This window comes from Callithrix jacchus, chromosome 13, assembly GCF_049354715.1.
Source record: "Callithrix jacchus isolate 240 chromosome 13, calJac240_pri, whole genome shotgun sequence".
Classification (NCBI taxonomy): Eukaryota; Metazoa; Chordata; class Mammalia; order Primates; family Cebidae; genus Callithrix; species Callithrix jacchus.
This window is the reverse complement of record NC_133514.1, coordinates 88,766,793-88,794,472: the sequence shown is the minus strand read 5'-3', so window position 1 is coordinate 88,794,472 and position 27,680 is coordinate 88,766,793. Positions and strand designations below refer to the sequence as shown.

At 42.6% G+C, this 27,680-nt stretch overlaps 1 protein-coding gene and 1 long non-coding RNA gene across 5 annotated transcripts in view; one reads left to right on the top strand and one right to left on the bottom strand.

Annotated features, from left to right (window-relative positions):
• The window catches only part of LOC103791159 (uncharacterized), a 58,104-nt gene that overhangs the window by 22,464 nt on the left and 7,960 nt on the right, over positions 1 to 27,680 (top strand). Inside the window, exon 2 of the long non-coding RNA XR_004733010.3 lies at positions 13,066 to 13,193. This is a non-coding gene — a long non-coding RNA (uncharacterized LOC103791159). The remainder of the gene's footprint in view (positions 1 to 13,065; positions 13,194 to 27,680) is intronic.
• Positions 23 to 27,064, bottom strand: SLC14A1 (solute carrier family 14 member 1 (Kidd blood group)). Of its 4 annotated transcripts, XM_035270927.3 has the most exons (10): positions 26,975 to 27,064; positions 26,237 to 26,300; positions 20,458 to 20,614; positions 19,713 to 19,902; positions 16,194 to 16,322; positions 14,014 to 14,206; positions 11,363 to 11,510; positions 11,009 to 11,143; positions 4,060 to 4,109; positions 23 to 2,708 (listed from the first exon to the last, which is right to left on the bottom strand). In XM_035270927.3, exons 3-10 carry the CDS (start codon positions 20,591 to 20,593, stop codon positions 2,535 to 2,537), a joined length of 1,155 nt encoding a protein of 384 aa, XP_035126818.1. In that variant the 5' UTR covers positions 20,594 to 20,614; positions 26,237 to 26,300; positions 26,975 to 27,064; the 3' UTR covers positions 23 to 2,534. The 4 variants fall into 4 exon arrangements, with proteins under 4 accessions (XP_035126818.1, XP_035126820.1, XP_035126819.1 ...); XM_035270929.3 differs by lacking the exon at positions 20,458 to 20,614; XM_035270928.3 differs by lacking the exon at positions 26,237 to 26,300.

Sequence of the window (27,680 nt, the reverse complement as noted above, 5' to 3'; positions counted from 1 at the left end):
TATGAATGGCACATACACATTATGAGCTGTGGGCATAATTTATTCACATACTTGCATAGAAATGTGTTATACAGACATTAGGAAAACATATAAGTGCTCCCTACAAATACTCAATTTTAGGATAATAGTAACAAATATAGCTTGAGAAAATGAATATTATTTAAATTAGACAATGTACAAGGCTTTGCAATGTTCCTGTTTAAGGATTTGTGTGAGCACAAGAAGATGCTGCACAGCAGTGCCCTTTTCTGAAGATCAACTTGGGTCCATGTTAGAGGCCTCTGGTTCACTCAGCCACAGCCTAGATTCTTCACTGCAGATGATCTTTGGTTATACTTGCTTTTTTTTCACCTACAATTCTTCTTTCACACATTCCCTAACAAGAAAGGTTTCAGTTCAAACACTGAAAATTGAGCTTCCCTATAGCAAGATCCATAAACTACGACAGTTGCAAAGTTCATAGTTTCAAAGGCTTTGGTCAAAAGGTTTTAAAATTGGAACAGTGTGTGCTTGTTTGCTTTCCTGAGAAAGGGAAGAAGTGAGCTTCTCCCTAAAATATTTGTAAGTTTACTTCCTTATTTCTGTTTATTCATTCAGCAAACTGTATATTGTGCACTGAGCACTGCAAACTCGAAGTGGAAAAAACCTTCAGGATTCCGAAGTTTCACTTTCCAACCTCCAAAACACTGCACGATACATACTGAAGTGGAAGGCAAATGAACATGACTTCCTTTTTAAATTAATTAATTAATTATTTTAGAGAGAGGTTCTTGCTCTGTCACACAGGCTGGAGTGCAGTGACATGATCATAGCTTACTGCAGCCTCAAACTCCTGTGCTCAAGCTATCTTTCCACCTCAGCCTCCTGAGTAGCTGCTGCAGACGTGTGTTGCCACACTTGGCTGATGTTATTTTTGTTTTTTTAGAGATGGGGTCTTGCTGTGTTGCCCAAGCTGGGCTCCAGAGATCCTTTTGCCTCCATCTTCGAAAGTGCTGGGATTACAGGTGTGAGCCACTGTGCCCAGCCCCTGAACATGACTTCTGTTGCTGTCTTCAGCATGTTTGGTCACAGAGCCTTTACAGAACTGATAACTTTTAAATTAAGGAGAGGAAAACAGGAGAATCCTTACCTGTATTTTTTCTTTTTTTCCTGAGACAGGGTCTCACTCTCTCTCCCAGGCTGGAGTGCATGGTGTGATCTCAGTTCACTGCAGCCTCCATCTCCTGGACTCAAGTGATTCTCTCACCTTAGCCTCCTGAGTAGCTGGAACTACAGGCGCCCACCACCACGCCTGGCTAATTTTTGTAATTTTTGTAGATACGGGGTTTCAACACGCTGTCCAGGCTGGTCTTGAACTCCTGGGTTCAAGCAATCTGTCCACCTCAGCTCCCCAAAGTGCTGGATTATAGGCGTGAGCCACCATGCTCAGCCTTCATTTCTTTTTGGTGGTTCAAATGCCATTGGTTTCTGAGAGAGAATATTGTGAGTGTGCAGAAAATAATGAACTTTTATTCATTAAGAAATTCAACAACTTATAAAAATAACACCCATAAGCAATCTGACCTTCGCCCTCAGTTTTTATAAGACATCCTCAAATGAATAAGAAATATGATTTTAAAGAGCCCTTTGGAGGTTGGTAACAATTCTATGCATTTGTGGCACTTACAAAATCAATGTAGGGGCTAAAGTGAAAATACCTGAGTATTTCTTAAATACAGTATGTAAGTTTTCTTTGATATCTAAGAACAGGTTAAGCCAGGAACTTCTCCTATTTTGTCTCTTTTAAAACAGATCATTTTTCATATGGAAAAATAATCTCTACCTAAAAAATCCTTTACCGTCTGTGAGAAAAGTTGCAATACAGAATAATTTTGCTGGACAAAATTCCTTTCTCCCTCTTGCAGTCCCATCAGTCTGAAAAACTCCAACTATGTCCCATGAGAGAATGCCACACACACAAGGGACAGGGTGCAGGCCATTGTTTGCAGGAAGTGGGGACCGAGCTCAGCTGTCAGCTTGCACCTCTGCAATACTGACACAGGCTGTAATTTGTAACTTGCATTGATTTTTTTTTTTTAAAGCCAAATTGCTTATCACAGAATTGTGAATTAACTTCAATTTTGTGACTGTGAATTCCATAAGGCTTAGTTGGTTTATGGGGTTTAATTTTTAATACTGTTAACATCATCCGGCTAGTGAAACACCAAGAATATCAATAAATACCAATAGTTTGTTTTTACTTCCTCCTCCTGTTGGAGCACTTTGACTTTCTATATGTTCCAGTCTTAGTGCCAAGCCCCCACTGGGCTTTCCAATTCCATATCAGAGCATATCACCTAGATGTGGGTCTCATATGCTTGAGAATATTCCTGGAGTTGAACGGAAAATATAAAATGAGCATAAGAACAGATCGCAGATGCGTTAGTACGAAAGTTGATAGTCTTGAAAAACAGCAGTTTGCTGAGACCCAGGAAGTTAGCTGGAGCAGTCAGGCAGAAATGACTCGTGACCATGGCTGCAGATGGGGCTTATTCTCACAAAGGGCTTTCCACTATCCTTTTCTTGGTTTGCAGGTAGAAGATGCGGTTTTCTTCAGGATAAGTAACTTTACTGAGGGGCATCTTGTAGATGTTGGAATTTTTTGTGGTCATGATGAGGAACAATAACGTGGCCAAGCAGAAGGGCCAGGTACAAGCTGGCAATCCAATCTAGGAAAGAAGAGAAAGCCACATGCTCCTTTCAGATCCCATCTGACAGCTGGGCTGCACAAAGCATCCCTCTCTACTCGCATTCAGCCCAGGGGGATGAACCACTGGGGACACTGCTATGGATTCTGTGCATGCTCATGGAGACTGAGTCTACAGTCTCAGGACACTGAGCAGTTGGAATGTTGACATCCATTTTTTAGGGTAGCCACTTATGTCTCTATCTTGTATGTCTTTCTCTCCCTCTTGTATATTCAGATTTCCTGTACCAGATGTGCCAAAAGGACACTTGACAGCCAGAGATGACACTTGCAAACTGAGATGGCCCCTGACCACTCATCATGTATGCAAGGCCTTCTTTGATTAGTTCAACCCACAGTGACCTCTCTAACCTTGACTTTTGCCTGGTCTAGGTCTTAGACTTGACTTACTTTGTTTCTTTCGATTCTGTTTCCCAAATAGACTCTAAGTTCCTTGAGGGTAGGCCCTCTTTGTGTTGCCCATGGAAACACATAATTCTGAGCAATACACCATTGGTTAGCTCTGGCCAATGCATGGACCTCCCCAGGGTGTGATGGAGTGTAGGGGTACCCTAACATGACTTTACATAGAATCATCTGGGGTAGTTAAAAAAACACATATGCTTGAGCATCATACAAGACCTACTCTATCAGAAATACCAAAGGACAGGGCCTAAGGCTCCATATTTTTCTGCCTTCCTAGCTGACTCTGGTGTGCAGTTTGCCCATTTGGGTCCATGGACTGACGCCTGTGAACCTTCTTCGTTGACATGTGAAGGGCCCCCTGTGCTCTGATATACTCTCCATCATGCATGGCTGTAATGGGACTTCGGCTTTCTACCAGAAAGACACTCTGTCTCCTTAGGGACCCTCCCAGATAATATCTCCATGCTTCTGCCAAGAGGGCTAGATACTGCCTTGACTCCTCAGCATCCATGACCATGTCAGCCTGGACTGAGCTAACAGAAACTGGCCCGGCATCACCTGCAATGGAATATCTGGTTTTCTGGTTAAGTGAAAGATATCCTAAAGTCTACTTCTTATCACTCAGAGTTAGTCTCTGAACTTGATAATATATTATACAACCCAAGTTTCATTTTTTTTTTAACCAAGCAATCTGATATTTGTAACATACTGGGTGATTGTGGATTAGACTAAAATTTGCTGTGATGCTGAAAGAAAGGCCAGGCAGCTCCAGCAGAAGGGAGAGCAGTGTTTCTCATGGTCATGGGTCCTGCCACTGGATGCCACTACAGTGGACTTCAGGAGCGCTTCCCATATAATTGAAAGCTGGTCAGTTATGCTAATAAAAAGTGAGATTAAAGCAAACTCACCCCAGCCATTAAGTTTGCCATGCCGACTCCAAGATAGGCTGTGAACAGGGCTATAGAAAAAAAAAAAAAAGAGAGAGAGAGAGAGAGAACAATGCTTGGTAGATGCACTTGTAATCACAGGAAAGGCTTTCTTCCAATATAAATCACCTAGAATGCACAGTGCCCTGGTTACAAGCATGAGCCTAAAGTCAGCAGTCCTGGGTTCAAATCCTGGCTCCACCACTTAGGAGCTCCAGGGACTCTGTTTTAACCCTCCATTTCCTCACCTGTACAATAAAAATAAGAGGAATATTTCTTTCATGGTGTTGGTGTGAGCTTGAAAGTAAATAATGCATGTGTTTAGCACACAGTAAGTGCTCAATAAAGGTAGTTTTCTGTGGTTACTATTTTGTTGTTATTGCTGATACTTAAGGGAAAGTCCTTCCATGGCAATTAACTTCTCTGATGTTTATCCAAGCAAGGCTGAATTAAAATGAAACTTCTGAATGTTTCTTGAGATAGCATGGTTTCTAAACAATCTCTCTGCCTCTAGGATTCTCATATTAATGAACTGAACTCCCAGCTACAAAAAATCACAGTGCTTGCTTTGGCAGCCCATGTACTCACAACCGAAACCAAACCATGTACACCAAAATAAGAAGGAAAGAACTCAGAGAACAGCAGGAACTGAACACCAACTCAGGATTCCTCCCCTTGATAACATCTCCAATACCATTAAAATCAATGAATAGATGCCTTATGTTTTTATTTACTTTGAGTGGCCAAAAAAATTGTAGAGTCAGTAATTTGAGTATAGGCGTGACTTTCCATGTAAAACAACAAAAGCAAAGATCCCAACCAGCGAATTACCTATTCCTCAGTTTTGGTTGAAGAGGAGGCTCACGGAGGCTCAGGGAAGCCCTCAGGTTTCATGGGGACAGCCTGAAGAATGGCCTTCATATAATGGCCACACAGCCACTTGGGCCACCAGAGCTCACCGTTAGACATACTCCCCATCTCGTCTTCATGTCTGGTGAGAAATCACATCAGCTGTCTTGGTGTGTGGGGATGTAGCAGGACATGGTGGGAGGGCCTCTGTGACCCTCACTTACTTTACCATAGACTTCTGTCCTTTTACTAATATGTTATCTTTTTATCCTGGTGTTCCTTATTCAATAGTAGATCAAATGTTTTCAGGTCTGAATTGTCTCCCACTAGCAGGAAGGGCTGGTCTTTGGAAACAGTACTGGTTTCAAATCCCAGCTCTGCCATTTGATTTGTTGTATAACAAATCACTGAATGTCTTGGAATTTAGTTTTATCATCTGTGAAAAGCAACTTGAAGATCTGCCTTACTGGGAGGTGATGAATCTCAAATGAGAGGTTGTATTTCCACAAACAGATGTGAATGCATCTCTTTCACCATGGGACTAAGCTACTGCTCTGAGCAGAAGGGTGCTCATGGCTTGGCTTAGAAGGGTTTCTCTACTCAGTCACATCAATTCCATTCATTGTTAAAGTTTTATTAATCAATTAATTCCACAACTATTCATTGGCCCTCTGCTAAGCACCGGGGCCCTTTGTCCCTGCTCTCTTGAGTGCCCCCTCTGCCACAACACTGCCCTTGAGCACATGAGACCTTATTACCTTCTCTCTTTTTGAGTCCCACTATGATAACCCAGCCAATCGAGAATACAAAATGTGTTTACAGTTTCCACTAATAAAGAACAACATTGAGATATTCTCTGCAGTTGTTCTGGCTTAGAGGCCAGATAAGAGCAGTGCCAGGTTCTGTTAGTTTCCCGAGTCCACTTCCTGATAAAGTCACTGGGAGCTAATGAAAAAATAGCTCTGTAAGAAACGTCTGCCATTTATTTACCTTGGCTGACAGGGTTGGTCTTTTGTTTGGCAGTATCAGGGTGCTGTGGACAAGCTGAAACTTGCTGTGGCATTTTACATGTGAGATTCGCGTGAGAAGAGGTGCTGGAGATCTGTCTTAAAAATCCATGCACAGAGATTTAAAAGTCTGATTGTACCCTGTGGGGACCCAACAGGCACTGTCACACACTGTTGGCAGCAGTGAAAACTGGTATGGCCCTTTTGGAGATGAAGTTGGCATCCATTGAAATTAAAATTGGCATTCCCTTTAACCCATCAATTCAGCTTCTTGGAAAAACAGTGAATCTTCTTTCTTACAGAAATGCTTGTACAAAGTACACAAGGACATTTGTACCAAAAATATTCATTGCAGGACTATTTGTAATGGTTTCAAACTAGAAGCAATCTGAACTTCCCCCAGTGAGAGGGCACTTATCATATAAAGTGTCTACACAGCCACCATCTCCATGGCCTTGAGCAGTGGAGGTTCTACACCCTGCAGCATGGGCCTCCCTTTTTTCTTAGATAGACCAGGAAAAATGCAGCTCAGGCCTGGGCTTCCACTCTCCACTCAGGGACTCACCCAGACAGCTGATATCCTGAGGGAAACATGAGCTCCCAGGACAAGGAAAGGGGACATCCTAGGAGAGCAAACACCGTAAAAGAAGGACAATAAACCGAACAACCTACAGTTGATACATTTTTTTTTGAGACAGTCTAGCTCTGTCACCAGGATGGAGTGCAGTGGTGCCATCTTGGCTCACTGTAACCTCCGCCTTCCAGGTTCAAGCAATTATCCCGAGTAGCTGGGATTACAGGAGTGTGCCACCATGCCCAGCTAATTTTTGTATTTTTAGTAGAGACAGGGTTTCACCATGATGGCTAGGATGGTCTCGGTCTCTTGACCTCATGATCCACCCACCTCAGTCTCCCAAAGTGCTGGGATTACAGGCGTCAGTCACTGTGCCTGGCCAATAAAATTTAATTAATGTACCAGAAATGAAGAACTCAATGGATGATGTGGTCAGCACAACGGACAGAGTCAAAGAATGATGGGGCTGATCAACTGAACTGAAGGGCCTCATGAAAACATAGAGGTAAAATATTAAGAAAAAGTCAAGAGTTATGAAAAAAATAGAGTATTGCCTCAAATACTAGAAATCACAGAAGGAGAGGGGAAAAAATGGAAAAGATTTGACAAAGTGAAAACTGATATTGTTCCCAGAATTAAAGAAAGATATGAGGGCTCACACTGAGGGGACCTGAGTACCAAGTAGCATAGAAAAAAAAGCTACATCTAGACAGATAACAGTGAAATAGAACTATGTATATATCTATCTAATATGCGAAGAGAAAATTCAGAGAGTCCAAAGAGAAAGATAAAATCAACTTTAACAAGAATCAGTTTCTTTTCAGACATCTTAACGATTCAGGGTATAAGAAGACAACGGAGTAGACAATTATCAAAATATTGAGAAAAAATGTTAAATCTTGAGTTTGGTAGCCAGCAAAACTAAAATTTAAATGAAGGTGAAATGAAGATATTCTCCAGCATACAAGGTCTCTTTGCAAACCCTCTTTGAAGAAAACAAAACTCTCTTTGCAAACCCTCTTTGAAAAAGTAATCCAGCAGGAAGACACATAAATACAGAAGGTTGCTGAGCACAGTGGCTCATGCCTATAACCTCAGCATTTTGGGAGGCTGAGGCTGGCAGATCACTTGAGGTCAGGAGTTTGAGACCAGCCTGGCCAACATGGCAAAACCCTGTCTTTACAAAAAATACAAAAAATTAGCTGGGTATGGTGGCAGATGCCTGTAATCTCAGCTACTTGGGAGTCTGAGGTATAAGAATCACTTGAACCTAGGAGGCGGAGGCTGCCGTGAGCTGAGATTGCAGCACTGCACTCCAGCCTGGGGAATGGAATGAGACTCTGTCAAAAAAAAACAAAAAACAAAAAAAAACAGAAGGTTAATATGAACTAAGTCAGAGTGAATAAACAAGTTAATAAAGTTTACAGTTGCCTAAATAAGCAAGTATCACAAACAAAACCCATACTTACAATTAATCCAAAATAAAAATTCTATCCAGTATCAACAGTGTTAGTAGTTGTTAGGGGGTGGGCCTTCTCAGAGGAAGTAAAAGCAGGCCCGGGTATTAGCTGTATTTGGGGAGAAGATACAGGTGTTGATGAACTTAAGAAATTGAGAGGAGAAAATAAACAAGTTTGATTCTTATTAAGTTATGCAAAGCCACCAGAAAAACTTTTTTTCAGAATTTTAAATAGTGCTTACTGAGTACTACACACTATTTATTCATTGAGTTTTACACACACATTAATTTAATCATCAGAACAACTATATGAATTAAATATGGTAACTTCCATTTTTTAAGATGGGAAAACTGAGGCACGGAAAGGTTTAGTAATTTGCTTAAGTTCATAAGCGAATACACTAGTAAGTAGCAGAACTGCTGGAATTGAATCCAGGCTATCTGGCACCAGAGTCTGAGCTCTTAACTAGTTTGGTATACTGCCTTAACCATTATGCTACACCAGTGGGAAAAAAAAACCCACATCTATCCAAAGGAAGGTGAGTGTGGTAGGAAGAATAATGGTCCCCAAAGGTGTCCACATCTTAAGCCTCAGAACCTGAGACTATGTGACCTCAAATGCAAAAGGGACTTAGTAGCAGCTGTGATTAAGTTAAAGACCTTGAGATGGGGAGAGTATCCTAGACTATTGAATGGACCCAATGTAATCACAAGGATCCTCATAAGAAAGGAGCAAAAAGTCCTTTCTAGGGAGTAAGATGGAGTGTTTCCACTTTCTGTTGTATACATTTCTATACAGATTACATTTTTGTTTTGTTTTATACAATTAACCTGTGCTGCTGCTTCTATAATTGAGAAAATGTCAAAGATATTCCCACTTGGGGAAGCACATGTCAAGAGCTTTGGCTGCTTCCTTCTCCATGGTCTGCCAAAACCTCATCACCATGTCCTGTGCTCAAGATGGCTTCTCCTTGATGTTGAAGGACATGCTCAGGCTGTCCCCAGGCGGCCTGCACCACCCTTTCCACCAAACAGAATTCTTCCTCTTATTTTCTAGCATTTATGGAAAAGCCCCCTTCTCTAGGAGGCACTTTCTGATCATTCTGAATGGAAATGGCCCCCTGGAGAATTCTGTACTGTGGACTTCTCCTTCTTCTCCCACAAAGATTGCATGGTGTCCTTTGGGCTCCCTCCCTTGCCTGGCTTCTGCCCTCTACTGTAATGCTCTGTGCATAGGAACTGCAGAGGACCTAAAGCTTCTAAACCACTTGCTCTTCCTGGTACGGTCTCAATTGTATCATGTGTGTTTAATGCATATTTGTGGCTACGGCCCCCAGGAAAATAAAGGTATGCATCCCAAATAAAGGTTTGAAACCCCTAATGAATCTCAGAATAAAGCTGAAAGGTTGTAGGATAAACATTCTAAGCCAGCTGAACTCAGGTGACTACAGCACCTGTCCATAACCCTCTCCTTTACCCTAAGCTTCTGAACAAATATGGAGAAGGAGCACAACATTTAAACAGAACCGTTAGGTGAAATAACTGAGTAACAGTAAAGAATTTTACAAAATGACATCTACATGGCTATAGCACAGCAACCTCAGTTGTTACCCTTGCTATAGCATCCAATCAAAATGGAATGGGTCTTTAAAAACCGTTGGTATCATCCCATTTTCTGCCAGTGCAGAAACCTATCCTAAACATTGCCTGATACATGGTCCACCATTTTAATAACTGCTCAGATACCTTGATTAATCTGGTGATAAACTTACTATAGACATATGTTTTCACTAGATTAGAAATAATTTCTCCACATTCCACTATCCTTCTTCCTTTTTGTTCCCAAGGGATTCTCATTCTCTCCACTCTAGAAGATTATCTTAAATGCTTATACTTTTGTTGAATTAGGGATGCCAGAGGCTATGGGTGAATGAGCCTCCATTCACAATCCACCTGGGACATCCATTAGCTTTTCAGATTTAAATCACATGCAGCCTGTTTTCACCTAAGAGGTTGCCTTGCAGGCCTAAATGCTACAAAAGGGAAGCAGAGGAGTGCAGTCCGATGACTCTGGAGGTGAATGGTAAGTGTGGGTTCTGGGTGTGAATTTACCCCTCACTGCCCAGATGCCCTACAGCACATCCCTTAGCCTCTCTGGCCTCAGGACCCCAAGAGTAAAGTGACAAGGATGGAGTGGAAGTCTCCAGAATGCCTTCTTGCTCTGACAGGCTGAGTCTGGCAAGAACACTTGGGGTCAGAAAGGAGACAACAGTTCTTGAAATGTGATCCCAAGAAAAACAGCATCAGCACCGCCTGAGAACTTGTTAGAAGTGGAAATTCTGAGGGCGCAGTGGCTCAAGCCTGTAATCTCAGCACTTTGGGAGGTGAAGGTGGGAGGACTGCTTAAGCCCAGGAATTCAAGACCAGCCCGGGCAACATAGGAAGACCCCGTCTCTATTGAGCTGTGTTCATGCCACTGCACTCCAGCCTGGGCAACAGAATGAGACCCTTTTTCAGGAAAAAAAAAAAAAAAAAAATCTTCGCCCCCACCTCTAACACTGAATCAGAGACTGAGGCAGGGCAAGAGGGGACAGCAATTTGTGTTTTAACAGGTCTTTCAGGTGATTCTGATGCACTCTCAAGCTTTAGAATGGCTGGATTACTGTGATGCTCAAAGAGCCAAATGTAATCAACCCTGATTGACTAGGGGATGTTGCTCTGTATTTAGCTGGTGTTATTTCCCTTTAGTTTCTTGGGTCAAACAACTATTTTGAAGAAGGTAGGACAAGTCATTTCTATCCTCCCAAACATCCATATTTTTGTACGTTAATATGACTCAACAGGCTCTTGCCTTCACAATCACCAGGGAGGTAGGCAGAGGCGACTTTAATGCTCTCAGAGAAGGGGTGTCACTTGTCCTGTTCACACACTTAGACAGCAAGTGGGCCCAAGCCAGACCCCTGGCCCTGATTTTTATTGCTTTTCCTTTATTTGGATCCTGTAGTCATGAGCAGCCCTCCCCCAGGTGTGCGGGAGACTCACCACAGCCAAGAGCCAGGAGGTGGGTTTGCCAAGTGAGTGCCATGAACATTCCTCCCATTGCAATGCAGGCCAGAGAGCTGTTGAAACCCCAGAGTCCAAAGTAGATGTCCTCAAACGGGGCTGCAAGACTGAGTCCTGTTAAACAAGACAGGAGGGGTCATAGTTTAGGACTAAAGGCAGGATGTTGTGGAAGGAGACTGAGGGTGGGATTGGAGGTTAGCAGGAAGCATCTCGAGAACTCCCATTGGTTGGTAGGAAGCCAAGACCTCAAGAAAGATCTGGAGCACAGGAGATGCCTGAGACTGCATGGGATGGAGGAGGTGCTTGATATTTGGTAAGGGCCCTTATGCTTACCTGCTGCTATGCCCAGCAAGGATCCAATGGCAGCATGCAGGCACATGAGTGGGGAGGAGAGCAGGATGGCTCCCAGGAAAATGCCCCCTGTCCACGGATTATCACAGCCATAGATCTGACCAACCCCCACTGGTATAGATTTCAATAACTGCAAAAGAAATTTTAAAAAATGAGGCCGCCAAAACAACTGAACAGAAACCCCCCAGGACACCCACAAACTCCTACGATGTAATTTTAGACCTGACATACCTTATCTTTTTCAAGAACAGTGTTACTGCCTTTTAAAATTCTCTCTTTCATTGCAGAAAAATCCCAGCCATTCTTCAGCTTTATCCCTAGAGACACACCAGCCCTTCCCTGGTGCATGCCATGCGTGCCTTCTCAAAGCTCCCCCTGGCTCTCCTGCTTGCACTGACACTTGGCCTTGGTCACCAATAAGCTTCCAGTGTGATGCCACTCACTGGTCCTGGCTGTGAGGATCTGCCATGCTTACCCCTGGGGATGGCAGGGACCACAGCTGATACTTCTTTTGCTTTCAACTGTCCGTCAGTGCTGAGGGCAATCTATTCTATCCATTCATCCCTATGTTCAATAGAGACATTATTATCACCATGTAATTTGGATGCTTACACTAAAGCCAGAGACCCAAAGCCGGGTTATCTTATCCACAATTTAGAAGCAATTATTAGCAAGTTTGTGAATTTACTTTTCTATCTTTAAATGGAACATGTATTCATTTAAACCAAGATATCTTTAGCTTATTCTAGTTATGCACAACTGTTAAGCAGGTCTCAAAACACAAAAATACATGGAAATGTCACAATTCTACTTTCTGGCTGAGGCCTGAATTTAGTTATTCTGTTCATAGAGTGGCAGTTCTCAGGAGTGAACAAGGGTTTGGCCGCACCTAACAGGTGATCATTCTTTACAGCTGAGCTTCTGGTAGGGCTAGAATAGACATAATTAGCCTTTTGAGCAAGGCCATTTACTGAAAGATGTTTTCCCCAGCTCCCATCTTGCCCTCTTCGCCATTTCTAGGTCGTATGTGCACCAAAGACCTTCTGGAGGCAGTGACTCTGCCAGAGGCAGCCCCAGCTTTGACACAAGGGGAAGTGTCTTCTCTCTTCTTATAGTAGGCTGAGCCTAACATCGGCTAAGTGCACTGACCATAGTGTGAGTTTGCCTCTATCCTAAGATATAGACTCTAAATTCTTCCAGCCCATGCTGGGTCTTCATGTCTAAAGATTTGCTATTTCTATACCAGGAAACTTGGCAACGATGGCATAGGCTTTTTTTTTTTTTTCCCCTTTGGACTTGATTGCAGAACTCTCTCTCTCAGGTAGCTATGGGGTTGGGGTTGGTGCTGATGATGGGCTGGTCGTTCAGAGTGAAGAGAAGGACAAGGTTTCCCCTGCCCCAGATCAGCACTGTGCAGGAGAATTTTCCGAGACGATGCAATAGTCTGTATCTGTGATGTCTAATACAGTGGGTTCTAGCCACGTGTAGCTATCAAGCACCTGAGATGTGGCTAGAGAGGTTGAGGAACTCAATTTTTAATTAATTTACATCTATATTTATATAGCCACATGGGGTTGCTGGCTCCTGTGTTAGTGTGGTTCTAGATAGATTAATGCTATTTTATACTGTTATTTTTCATGGGTAGATCTAATGAATCTTTGATTTTCCTTCTGAATTATTTCTAGGTGCTTCCTCTCATTTTCTGGCAATAAGCTAAAGAAAAGGTGACTTGAGCTTCTCATGTGTTTTGATCACTCAACAAGACAGAAAAGGGTGTTCCATAATCTAATAGTGGGAGAGCACATTGAAAAAGGTAAGGTTTCTTTGGTTTTCTTCTAATTTCAGGTGTTCTCTTGTTCTTGACAATCCAGAAACCTTAAGCAGATTCATTAAACACCAACAGGAAGGGCTGGAATTTGATTTGGGTTAACTAGGTTTTAAAAATACAGGATCTCTTTATGGCCATCTTTAAAGAGATACATAGGATGCATCCCTTGATACAGCGGTTCTCAAACTCTGGCCTGCATCACAATTTGGGGAGTTTGTTAAAACAGGTTCCAGGCCCCACCCTTAGAGATTATGACTTAGAGTGTCTGAGATGAAGCCTGTTTGGGTATTTAAAAAAAATTGCCCAGGTGATTCTGATGCCTATCAAAGCTTGTGAACCCTAAATTATTCTACATGTTCTATGGGCTATGACATAAGGAAAAGCAGAATAGTGGGGTGCTGTCATGAGCTCTAACAGTAAGCATCCAGTTTTTTGATTGGAGGAAGTAGATTGTGGAAGATTTAAAACCAGGCGGGAGGCCACATGCCTTAAGGGCTGGCTCCCATCACCTCACCCCCAAGCTTACGATAGAGTGACTCCCAGTGGAACTACACTCTGGGGTTAGCACTGTAGATGTTTAGAGTAAAAGGCAGAAAAATTAGCTTGACTAAATAGTAATTTTTAAAAAAGTCCTTAGATCTTAATGCTCTGGAGTAGAACAAATGCCTTAAATGGCAAGATGAAGGCAGAAAGGCCACCAAAGTTCTGAGCATCTAGGAGACTCTGACATCCATGGACAATTGACTAGGAGGCCATTATCTATCTTGGAGAGCCAGGGAGAATGTGAGAAGCCAGTGTCTCTTACCTCCAGGGCACTTAGATCAGACCAGGAGATATTTGGCGGTGAAGTTACAGGTGTGACCAATTTGCCTGGAAAGAATGGATTGAAATGTCCTGTGGCTGAAAGGTACATTGACAATGCCATGTTGAAAGGGAGGGTGAAGACAGGGAGGTCCCATCTGCTGAGCATGGAACTCAATGCGCTTGAGAAAATTGGGCTAAAAAAAGAACAGAGCAGAAGAACATGCATGTGACAAACCAGGCTGACACATGGAATCACTATACTCCAGAGGGACTTTGTTTCACCTGCCAATAGGTCCCTCACATGTTGTGTTGGCAAATTTGCCACAGAAAGAATACTTGGGATAAATCCTATTATCGAGACAGTAAATATTGCATAAAGTAAAAACTCACCTCTCAGCTTATTTGGCTTTTGAAAAATTCTACTTGGAGTTGCTCAGAGTGAGCTACATATTGAGATTTAAAAAATAATTTTGAAGTACTTATTACATACAAAATAAAATATTGTCTACATATTTAAAGTCCACTTTGTACCTCCTCTTACTCTTATGTCCCTCCCTCCCCACTAGGGGCAACCTCAATCCTGAATTTGGCATATCTCATTTTTTTCATGTATCTATCTTTGGAAAAGAGAAACAATTGTTCAAAGATGCCGGTAGTGTGAGCAAGAGGAAACAGATCTCAGAGTGTGCGTCCTCTTCAGTCTCTAAGCCTGTAAACTGGGGGGCTGGGCTGCATGGTGCCCAGGTCCCTATAGGCTCTCATTTGTTGGCCCAATCAAGGAGCCATCGCTTAAAGACCAGAACTCCCATTTTCCTGGATTGTGGAAGGGAGTGTGGTGAGCACTTGAAGGCGAGGCCTCCTTCCCATGAACCTATTCTTCAGAGCAGGTCCCAAATTACCTCCTGAGGAGGTTGGCTCTATAGGTAGGTCCTCATCCACACACCTGTGAGTGGGTGAGTGGCCTTTCCGCAGATACTGCCCACAGCAGGCTGTGCTTCTCATTTATGTGCATATTAGTATTTTATATTTAATTGCAATATAGAAAGAAGGAAATCTTTGTTTCCAGAAAAAGGATTTAAGACAATATCAACATAAAAACTAGTTTGAAGGATTTGAGTTTGAAAAAAAAATGAATTAAATTCCATGGAAAAAATTTTCTAAGGGAGTGCTGGGGGGCAGGTGGGTAAGGAGAATTCACGTAGGCACAGTGGTTCTCCCAGCATCACCTGGAAATGTGTTAGAAATGCAAATGATCAGTCCCCACCCCAGATAGACTAAATCAGAAACCCTGGGGATGGGGAGCAGGTGCCTGTGTTTTAACAACCACTGCAGGTGATTCTGATAGTGCTCAAGTTTGAGAAGCAATGATGAAGGAAGTGGGTCTGAACTTAGGCTATGCTGTAGAGTCACCTGGGAAGCTTTAGAAACTCCCAGTGCCCAGGTGCTAATGCAGACAAATGACAGCAGAGTCTCGGGACGGAGAAGTTGGGTGTGTGAGGGGCCACGTGCATCAGTGTGTTTCTACCAAAAAGACACCTGCACTCGTATATTCACTGCAGCAGGGTTTCTGCTCCCCACGGAAGTGTCAGCGTGCAGCCAGGGTTGAGAACCTCTGGTTGAGAGGTATCGGTGGATGTGTAGCCAGATTAGGCAAAAGGCCAAGTAACTGGTTGTAAGGAAATATACATCTTATAAAATAGTTGTTTTTGTTGCCGACAGAATCTAAAGGAATCCAATTTTAAATTTACCATTTTAGCCATTTTCCCTCCTCTTCCCCCTCCTGCTTCTCCTCTTCCCTTCCCTCTCCCTCCTTCTCCTCCTCCTGCTCTTTCTTCTGTTCATTCTGACCAAGCAAGGAGGCTCTGGAAACTGGAGTGCAGTGATGCAATCATAGCTTACTGCAGCCCCTAACTCCTGGGCTCAAGTGATCCTTCCCCCTCAGCCTTCTGAGTAGTTTGAACTACAAGCGAGAGCCACTGCACCTGGCTAACCGTTTTAAGTGTGCAGTTCAGTGACATTAAGAATAATCACATTGTTGTACAACCATCACCACTATCAATTTGCAGAAAATTTTTCATCTTGCAAAACTGAAACTCTATGCCCATATGAAAATAATGCCCATTCCCCCTCCTGCCATATTTTTTTTTTAAAAAGGCATTTTGGAAACCAGTTGTAACTTACCAAGTCATGGACATAGCACATACAGGGAATAATAACCACCAGAAATAGTCTCCCTTGTCCGAAAAGACAGCCATGAGTATTCCCACCAGGGTAGCATTGTAGCCATAGAGCCCAGACGCTATTGATGACCTGTGGGGCAAGAGACACAGCATGGACATTTTCTGGGTGGGCTTTGGTTGCACTTGCATATAAATAACACTAGTAACTTTCAGATCATAATCATATTAAAAAACGAGTTTATATTTTGAAATGTATTTCAAAATCTATATAAGTATTTTATAAATACTAATAAAAACATGAAATGAAATATACACAGATAAAAATATAAATGTGCATTTAGATCTGTGGTCCCCAACCTTTTTGGGACCAGGGACAGGTTTCATGGAAGACAATTTTCCATGCATGGGGAATGGGGGATGATTTCGGGATGAAACTGTTCCACCTCAGATCATCAGGCAATTGTTAGATTCTCACAAGGAGCATTCAATCTAGATCCCTTGCATGTGCAGTTCACAATAGGGTTTGTGCTCCTAAGAGAATCTAATGCCACTGCTGATGTGACAGGAGGTGGAGCCAGGCGGTAATGCTCACCTGCCCATGCTCACCTCCTGCTGTGTGGCCTGGTTCACAGCAGGCCACAGACTAGTACTCGTCTCTAGCCCAGGGGTTGGGGGACCCCTGAGATAGAATGACTCCCTCCACAGGTGTCACGGCTAAAGACAGGTCTACAGTGGCTGAGAGAGGAAAGGGGAGTTTAGCAAGGCAATCTGCTGTTTCCTTTTAGCCTTTCCTTTGGAAAGTTATTCTTTGTTTTAAATCAAGAGCCTCTGACTTGAATAGCGCCTTTAGCATACGAAACTGTTTCCTAAGTTTGATTTCTTGGTGAAAGATACAAGATTCCTGAAATGTAAATTCACTTTCATAGTGCCTTTGATCTTATAAACATTCATCTTCCAACTTAGCATACATTTTTGTGTTCTGATGCTTCTATTTTGTTATCTCCAGTTGTACATTTTCAAGTTATTACAAAGAAAACAATTGCTTTTCTCTTACTTGGAGAAGTACCCCATTTAATTATGTGCATGTTGAGCATCCATTTCTTTCTGAGGTTGCTTTTTGCTTAGTATTCAATCTCACTTCTTCCCTGTCTTTTCCTTCTTCTACTCCTCCTCCTTCTGCTGCTGCTTTTTTAGATTGAGGGGGTGCGTGTGCAGGTTTGTTACATGGACATATTGCATGATGCTGACTGAGGTTTGGGCTTCTATTGAACCCTTCACCCAAATGTTGAACATAGTACCCGATAGGTAGCTTTTCAACCCTTGTTTCCCTTCCTCTCCTCTTTTGAAGTCCCAGATGTCTACTATTTCCGTCTTTGTGTCCATGTTTACTCAATGTTTAGCTCCTGCTTATAAGTGAAAAGGTGCGGTATTTGATTTTCTGTTACTATGTTAATTCACTTAGGATAACGGCCTCCAGATGCATCCATGTTGCTGCAAAGGACATGATTTCAATCTTTTTTATGGCTATGTAGTACTTCATGGTGTATATGTACCACATATTCTTTATCTGCTCCACTGTTGATGGGCACTTAGATTGATTCCATGTGTTTGCTATTGTGAACAGTGTTGAATTGAACATGTGAGTGCAGATGTCTTTTGGGTAGAATAATTTCTTTTCCTTTGGGTATATTTCCAGTAATAGGATTGCTGGGTCAAGTGGTAATTCTATTTTAGTACTTTGAGAAATCTCCAAACTGCTTTCCACAGGGGCTGAGCTAATTTACATTTCTACCAACAGTGTATAAGCATTCTATTCTGACCAAAATGGTCCTGGTTTCATAATTGGTAAGTAGAAGCCCCCTAGTGAGAAATGGAAGAATTTCCACAGACTAAGCTCTAAGGCTGACAAACCAGGTCCCCCATAGCTCTGAGAGTTGACAACGTCTGGCACAGGATCCACTTCCCAAGGGCCTGGCACTCAAGGGCGATGTCTGTAGGGGACGGGGGAGTAAAGAATGGTGAAGTGAGTGGGTGAGGTCTAATGCTGGGCTTGAGCAGGAGGTGCTACAATTGGTGAGCCATGCTGCAGGGGCTGGTACAGGATAGCGTGACAGCTGCTGCTTGGCTTGTTTCTAACTGGGCCAGGAGGCACTGTTGCAACAGGCAAGATGATGTCACATACATTAATCTGGATGAACATTAGAGGTGGGACTCCCTGTTCAAAAGTTCTTTGTCTCCCTTAAATAATCCTTGAGGGCATATTGGAGGTGATGCAATTTGCGATGATGCAACCCGGAAATTGGGACCACACATGATGACAATGGAGAGCTATGCAGACTTCTCTCAGCAGTTGACTTGGAGATGTTAATGCTTGAATCTGATGAGTGGAAAATTAATGGCAACATCTATAAGTTGTAGAATGTCATAGTTAAAGCCACAGCAAGACATATATTTACTTACAACAGATGATTGCCATTTTAATGCAGTCTTTTCAGACCAAGGAAAATAAAACATTTGAAACTAATACATATACATATGACTTGTCTTCTAAGTAATATCTGACAAAAAATAGTTGATCATGTTTCATCAGAGCAAAACAATAAGGGAATATTCAATATGGCGCAAATCTAGATTCCATCCCCAAACTGAGAAGACCTTTTCTTGGCCTGCCTTGGAACAGAGTTTAACCTAAGCTATACAATTCCCTTCTACAGAGAGCAAATCAGCCTCCTTGAAATTGATTAAAAAGTGAAACATTTGCTAAGTATCTCCCCATGGATCTCTTCAGGCAATTTGCAGCATGTGTTACAAGAGCTTAGTTGTGTAATGACCACACTGGGGATTATGCATGAATCCCAGACACCTGGAATACTGGTTCCCTCCCTGAAGGAACTGGCTAGTGAGGCGCTGTCTACTGTCCTGGTGAGAGTCAGCTCATCACTTCTTCAATGACAGATCAATTTATAACGTACATGCTATTTTTATTCTAATGCATGTATTGGAAGTTTCGCTGAGGCGTCTTAAGTCAGAATCTACTAACTTGGAATTTATAGTTATTCTTTTCTCCAGGAGCTGATCTGCCCTTTGCATTGTCTATGAAGAATGAGTTTGCCAAACTCATCACGGCAACAAGCCATAATGGGGGTTATTAAGCCACTAAAACTTTTCCTGAACTCGTATCCACTTTTGCTCGAATAGAATGCTGATGACAAATAATTTTATCAATCATTAAAGAAGATGCCTTCAGAACCTCTCCAGGGAATTACTTGTAGTTTAGTTCTGGTTAGCACATAATGCTATAAGAATCTGGCATTATTTAGACCAGCCACTTATTCAGATATCAAAAGTAAGAGACTGTAACTGATTCTCTGACCTCTGACTAAAGGCAAATATAAAGAGTTCTGTGGGCTAAAGGTTGTTTCTCCTGGGAAGGATGTGGCTTTATTACTGTTGTTCATAGTAACTTGTCAGCCCCTGTGTCTTAGAAGGGAGCTGAGAAGTCTGGAAAGGGTACACCTACCTGTCCTGGCTGAGCAAGAGGGCCATCAGAGTGGAGACCACTGTTCCCAGCCAGCCAGTGAGAGCCCACCAGGGGTTCTGAACAAGAAGTCCCACCAGAATCAGGATTCCACTGATGGAGTTGTTGACAAACACCACTTGGGATATGCCCCGAAGAATCCAGTCGACGAACTGGAGCACCACAGGTTTGTCTGGAAGGGATGAGATAAAGCAGAGCTAAGGAAGCAGCCAGCTGACACTCTTCAACCACAGGCCCACCCTGAGCAAAATCAGCAAAATATCCTGGAAGTAAAATGTATTTTTGATATTTCCTTCTTTCTTTCTCTCTGAATGCGTTGTCCCCTTAGTGGCACCCAGATCCCTGCATCTATCTACCATATGCTCCACTCACATGGCCCCTCCCAGAATCTAAGCTCCTGAAAGCATCGAATGCACTTATTTACCGTGCTTACAGGCACGAACTCTGAAGCCAAAGGAATGAATTGCTAATAGTAAATTTAACTTTTAAGTACTGAAACTACAGGATGAAGCCAGGTGCCTTCTTCTAATATGAGCTGGGCCCTGGCCACTGTCTCCGTAAGAAAAAAAAAAGTCTGCAGATTAAAAGATAAAAAGTAGAAAAACAGTGAGTAAAGAGATCTATAAAGTGTTGGAGAATATAACTAAAGATATAAGTAGAAGTACCAGGACACCATTTCCCCCAAAGCTACTTCTCCCGTCTTTCCAAAAGATGAAAGCATAAATACCTTTAAGCCAGTTGGCAAGTTCTTTCATATCACCGGTGACATAGCCAAGAGCTTTGGGGAAGCACCTTCTCCCTCGACATGGTGAAACTTGGTTTTCACCCCTGTCCACTCTAACCATAGTGGGGCTATCCTCCATGGCTATCTCTTTCTCTGGCTCCTTGAGGGAAGGACAGAGTTCATAAGTATCCCTAAAGCAGAGCCTTCCAAATTGGCCAGCTTTGGGCCTGGTTATAGTAGAAGATCTTGACCATTATGTTCCATAGAACTTAAGAGAGCACCATTTTCCTCCTGAGATACCACCACAGAGCTTATTGTTCAAACCCAAATCCCACAGTACCTTTGTCATCAGTGTCTCTAATGCTACCATGAGAAGTTTATGGTCTTTAATTTCATAATGTTCAGTGTCTGGTCCAACAAACATTTACTGAGCACATATTTACTGCTCTTAAGAGCTCAGTCTAGCTGAGAAGACTGAAAAACAATAATGTCCACAGAATGAGTCAAATCATATAGAAAGAGCTAAAATCCAGTGCTTAGTCTCCATGCTGTCAATTAAGGATCAAGAAATCATGTTATGGAATGGCCTGCTCACCAATGCAGGCTGATCAGCTACTTGCCAAGACCTTTTGAAATTCAGTTTTTATTTTACGAAAGTTTTATTTTTAAAAGATTGAAAGGGAAGAAATTTTAAAAATTTTGTGTGTTGACACTGCCTCCCCATTCTATGCTAGTCCAAGATTGCTTGAATTTGTCCTTATGTCATATGACTGCCTCAGATACACTTTACTTTTGGAACTTGTTATTTAAATGTGTAAAACCAGGCAAGAATGCTATTTCACCAAGGTAGAGAAACTGGGACAGATGGAATTGGACAAAGCTGTTGGAAACCAAAGAGCTGTAATCTAAGGATTGCATGATAGAAAAATGTACAGGGCATAATTATAGTAAACACACCTCTGGAACATATGAACACTGTAAGCATGACTGTGTTCACTACGGGACCATTCGCTTCTCATGATAGATTTCTTTTTCTGCAAGAAAGCAACAATATCACCAGAATTTGGTACCTTGAAGACAAAAATGATTTCATAGTGCTGATGGTAGACACAAAAGAGTACCAGTGGCATAATCCCAGAGGCAGGCTGAGGGAGGAAGCCAATGGCAAAACCACCTTGAGTGTGCAAGAACAGCCAACAGCACAGCCAGGTCAATTGGGAAGCAGGGAAACACCAAAATCATCAGACCCTGGAAGGCATAATTGTGGAACGTTGAAGCCACAGCCACATAAGACATGAGTACATGACTAAAGAAACACTGAAAGCCCACGCAGAGAAACCAGTCCATGTTCTCCATGTTGCCAGGCTGTGATCAAATGGTCCTCATGGCTATTTCTGGCCCCATCATTGTTCCATTTATCATATCTAACAAATTACCTAACAAATAGCAATGAATAGATAGTAAGTTATATCTATTTTAAAAAATTGAACTCTAGATTTGGCTTCTATTAATCCCAGTAAGGAAATCAATATGAGTAACTGATTTATTGCTAACAATTACATTTCAATTGCATTACCTCACTGCCCAGCTAACCATTCTGCTTTTTAAACAATGATGAACTATTAATTGTTGCACAAAAAAAAGCAGCTATTTATACACAGCATTCCAGACCGAGGTCATTTTGTCTTGGCAAAACAGTGTTGACACCAACATCTGTGTGACTTGCAGTGAATCTTGGCTGTCAGGAACCAAAACTAAGTCTATGTGGAGCTGAGTTGGCTCCATAGTTAAAGGTGAAAAATTGTATGAATAATGAAGCACCTATGAAAAATTACTTTTTATTTCATAATCCGTCTAAGTGGTGGCTATCATTTATTTTCAGATCATCTCCCTTTTCAAATTTCATAGCTGAAAATATTGCTTGGTAAGCCCCTGCCTCTGCTGCAGTGACCCATTTTTAAAGCCATACCAACTTATGGGAGGCATCAGGCTTCAGCTCATGCAAGGACAAGCAGCCCAAAGACATAACTGCCTTGAGTTTCTGGAACTGAATCTATGAAGCAGTATCAAATGCAAACACTCAGGTGGCATTTTCCATCAACTACCAAAGCAGGAACTTGGGCTATTTCAGAATAAATGAATTCATATTCTCAAAATTTCCAGCATATATTTATTTTAAAGAGGTTTAAATATCCCATCACCTCAGAGATTTTAGAGATACAGATTCGAAACCTGATAATATAACTGGCCAGACGTGATCGAGAACCTGAATGGCCTGAGTCTCCTGTTGAGCCACCCAAAGTTAAGTAAAGATTAAACTAGTTTTCTCTAAATCTATAGCCCAACATATAGAAGACTTATTGCAATTTCTGAATCTAATTTCAACATAATTGGGGTTGGTTTAGGGCTAGGATGTCCTGCAGAGAAGGGTCTTCTCATGACCGGAGCAGACAGTTGCTGCTGTTTCAGAGTCCCCAGGAACCATTTATTTCGAACTGCTGAACCCTTCTGGAGCCCCTGGGAGCCCTGGCTACTTGCTCCAGAAGTCAGGCATGAGAACTCCTTAGGAAAAAATAACTTAAAATTGTAGTTCACCCTAGAATTTTGCCATGCTAGAATATCTGCATCTCTTGGGGAACTTTAAGAGTCCACACATCCTAACTGGGAAGACAGTGCAAAGCTATGGAGCCAGGACCTTCTGCCGATGCTCAGACATTTTAGCCCCAGTGAAGCAGGCCATTAATTTCAACTAAGAAGAAGGGACAATAAATAAAAGTCATTCTAATAAAGTAGACACAGGGTAAATGTAAAACCACAGGTGACTTCCCCCAGCTTTTCCATGGCTGTCAAAACTCCTCAGCTCAATGGTCCAGCCTCCAAACCAAGATGACCACCGCAGCGCTTTTTGGACCAAGATCCCTGTGCTTTTGGCTCATCTCACAGCCAACCCCGACTTCCCAAGCTCTGCCCAGAAAAGACACACCAGAGTTTGGAGCAGGCTCCCAGGTTCTCCGAGCCAGAAGCTGCATGAAGGAAGCATACCTGTTCCTGCGACCCATCTGCCAGGGCCAGGCTTAGCTGGTCAATGTCTCTGTGTGCTGCCTCACCAGCTTTAGTTCCGAAAGGGTCCTTCCAAACAGGACCATGACGGGCATCACCAGCGCCGCCAATCAAAGACCGTCTATTCATCCTTCCTTTTTATTAATATGTGACAAAGGGCAAAAATATGTGAATCAGCGTGATGTGTGCTCTAGCTCCTAGCAAAAGGCAAGTTGAGGGAGGCTGGAGCGCGCCCAGCGGGTTCCTGGTGAGGGAAGACGTGGCCCCACACGGGAGACCTCTAACAGAGAAGGAGGACATCCCCTTCACCAAAGAGCTCGCATTGGGTGGAGGGACATCCAGCTGACCACGGATATTAAATGTTCATTTACTTTGCCTAAGAAAAAATATTAACAATGGCAAGCCATCCTACACGGAGACCAATGCCCAGATTTTGTTCTGCTGTGTGTCTCCGCTGGTGGATCTGAAGCTGCCTGTTCCAGAGGGGAGAATGGGCTTCATATTCTGAAACATTTGGGGGCAGATTGTAAAGGCTGCATCTTGGGGACTAACACCAATGCAACAGGTTGCCTCACAACAGGTTCCCCTGGTCTTGTTTATGAAACATGGGAAGAAGGATGCATGATGTGGGCTCTATTTTCTGTAATAAGACACTAGCCACAGTTTGTATGCATGCACAAGCCTGCTTTGAGAATCTCCTAATAGGTGTTGTTTTTTTTTGCCTATGCCACCACATCCAGCTAATTTTCAAAATTATGGTTATTATTATTTTTCGCAGAGACGAAGTCTCATTGTGTTGTCCAGGCTGGTTTTAAATTCCTGGCCTCAAGTGATCATCCCACCTCAGCCTCCCAAAGCACTGGGGATTACAGGAATAAGTCACTATGCCAGGCCAGGAACTCTTAAATTTTGAACATTACTTTGTTTATAATAAACAGTTTTTATTTGAATTCTACAAATGTGGCAGGTTTTTATAAATTTTCTTTTTCCTTTTTAAAAATTCATTGCATCCAAGAATATCATTCTTTTTCCAGAAGTTTCAAAAAAGTTGTGTGTGTGGTATTTCTCTTTTTCTCCCTCTGTTGTTTGTTCTAGTTTTACTATTTTCTACTGGCTTGGCCTGAAACCTGAAAACCTACTCTTTACCAGAGTGACTCAGAAAAATCCATAATTTTGGAAAATACTTCTGATGTGTCTCAGGTAAAATTGTGCGTGTGCATGCATGTGTATTTGCCTATGGTAAACTAGCTAGCTAGTTCTGCACCACACTGATGTGCCTGCATGTTGCATTATGAGTACTTTTATTTGATCAAGTACAAATGGTTAAGAAACCCAGTGGTAAGGCTCTCATGTTATATAAAGCTAAAAACAAAGAAATAAGAAAGAATGAAGAATGAAAAAGAGACAAGCAGGGGTTGTCACATTCTCTCAGTGTAGACACCTTCCCCTTCTGCCCCTGCCTGGTGCCTGCCTTTCCCCTACCATGAAAATCACACATCTTGGAGAACCACTTCCTTGAGCTCAACATTAGTGTTTTCCTAGAACCAAGAGATTGGGGAATTTGAGAGCTAGGTAGGATTTTAGAGACCATATAGTTCAAGCTTTCTTCTTCTTCTTCTTCTTCTTTTTTTTCTTTTTTTTTTTTTTGAGACAGAGTTTTGTGCTTGTCACCCAGGCTGGAGTGCAATGGCACGATCTCAGCTCACTGCATCCTCTGCCTCCCAAGTTCAAGTGGTTCTCCTGCCTCAGCCTCCTGAGTAGCTGGGATTATAGACATGTATCACCACACCCGGCTAATTTTGTATTTTTATTAGAGACAGGGTTTTACCATGTTGGTCAGGCTGGTCTCGAACTCCTGACCTCAAATGATCTACCTGCCTTGGCCTCCCAAAGTGCTGGAATTACAGGCATGAGCCACGATGCTGGCCCAAGCCTTCATTTTATAGAAGAGAAAACTGAGGTTCAGAGTGGGCACCATCCAAATTCACTCAGCATGTGGCAGGCAGAGTGGGTCTTGTGAAATAGGTCAGCTCTGGTGGTTCTTAACTTTTCAGTCTGGGGCCAGGCACATTAATGCCACACAAGGTTCTGTTCAAGTCAACAAATAAGTGAAGCAGCAGTTTCTGTGGGCTGGAGTCTGCAGCAGGGGCCAGGAGTAGACGATGCAGTGGGCACAGACTGTCTTCACACTTCCTTTGAACTATTCTTGGGGTGGGGGTTGAATAACCCCAAAGAAAGGGCTCTGCCATCCCCAGTTTTACCCCATGCTCTTGCCAGAAACAGTTACTCTCTGACAGACAAATGTTCCCTTGTGCCTCAAAGCTGGCACAGCAAGGCTTGTGTGTGCTGAAGTTAACATCCCGAGGATATTCTGGAAGCTGTGCCTGAAGAGCTTCCCAGCAGAAGCCAAAAGCACTTTTTCATCCCCCAGATCACTAGTAAAATGAAGCAGTGCTTAGCATTTTAATACAAGGCAGTATCAAGATTTCAATTCAACTAGTCTTCCCTATTTTATCACATGAAATAAAATGTATTCTACTGCTGGCATGTATTGGAAATTTGTGCAATTGGAGAGACCTACAGTCTTCAATTTTCCATGCCTCAGCTATTGTTTTTAAAAATAATATGAAGTGTTGGCTATGAATATGGAAGAAAGCATTTAAACACTCATACTCCAGCATAATAAACAGATCTTCAGCATTGGCACTTATTTGGTACTTACTATAATCTTTATTTTAGGTAGTTTTTGATTTGAAGTGGCAGGAGATGCCCAGTTTTCTTTAAAGCTGTAATCAGAAGCAAATAAAACATTGTCAGATATTCCTGTGTCCTGGTTAAAACACTTCCCTCCTTAGAAAACGCTACTCTCAGAAGTCTTGGTTCCACACATCGGAAAGTGCAGCTGCAAGGAAACTGCCGAATTCGTGGCTTCAGTTGTGACTGACTCGTTCTCCTGATGGGTGCACAAGAACATTTCCTTCAGCATGACGGTGCACGCAGAGGAGTCCATAAATCCATCATTGGAAAGGGCCATTCCCAGTTGCCTACTTTTTTCTTTTGAGTCATGTAGACACTTGCCTCAAATTTATTTCAAGAACACAGTCTGAATTGTTATTTCAAGAACACAGCTCAAAACTCCTAATAGTGTCAATTAACTCAGAATGATTGGTCACCTCGGGTGGACACCTCCCTCCAAACCCTCTTCCATATCGGCTCAGGTGCTGCATGCACCTTGCTTCAGAAATTGCGAATGAAGCATGCCTTTGAGCTTCCAAGAAGAAGCCTGTGGCTTTGGTAAATTGCTTTCTTGTCTATCAGAACTCTGGTTTTGCTGCTTCTAATCAAGTCTGGTATAGAAAACATTTTCTCCATTAAGAAAAAGAGAAAAACTTAGGACCGCGAAGACAAGCTCCAAATGGTGAATAGTGGGAAATGAATAGAAATGAGAATAGGTACTTACGCCACTCTAGCTGGCTTCCTGATGGCAGAAGGCAGTGGCTGATAAAGATTTGCCCGGCTCCACTACAAGGGAGAGTGCGTCCCAGGAGATAGTGCTGGAGGGAGGCACCTAACATTTATACACCCAGAGCCCTGCTCTGCTCAGTGTGTTTGTGGGCTCAGCTTTCTCCTCCCACTGCAAGCACTAATGCCAAAGCAACACCAAGGAACTGGTCCCCTGGCTTCAGTGCCCGATGTCTCTCTCTCTCTCACTGTTCTTGACACGGTGCCAGCTGCTTTGCCATTGTTTCCACGGCATTCCAAGATCTTTGACCAGCAGGAATCCTACCAAAATGCATCTTTTCCTTCTCCTATTCCTCTGGCCCCCTACTCATGTTTTTGGAAAGATTTACAACTGAATAAAGGATCAACAGTATTAAAGTAAAAACCACAGGGCAGGTTGCTGCCATGTGGGCTTGGAGGCTAAGTGGCTGCTCCCGGGGTAAAATTGTCTTGGACTTACTTGACACAACTTCTGTGCAGATATAAGACTCTAGCAAGAGCCCGAGGGGCTGCTGGGAGGGTGGGGAAGAGAAAGTACATGCAAGTTGTTTCCTGTAAGCCAGGCACCCTTTTCTCCGGTGAGGAGAAAACAAAAATATCAGTGTTTCCCTGGAATGTCCCTCTTTCCAGTTGAGAATTCTTGGACATACTCTGCTGCTTCTTAA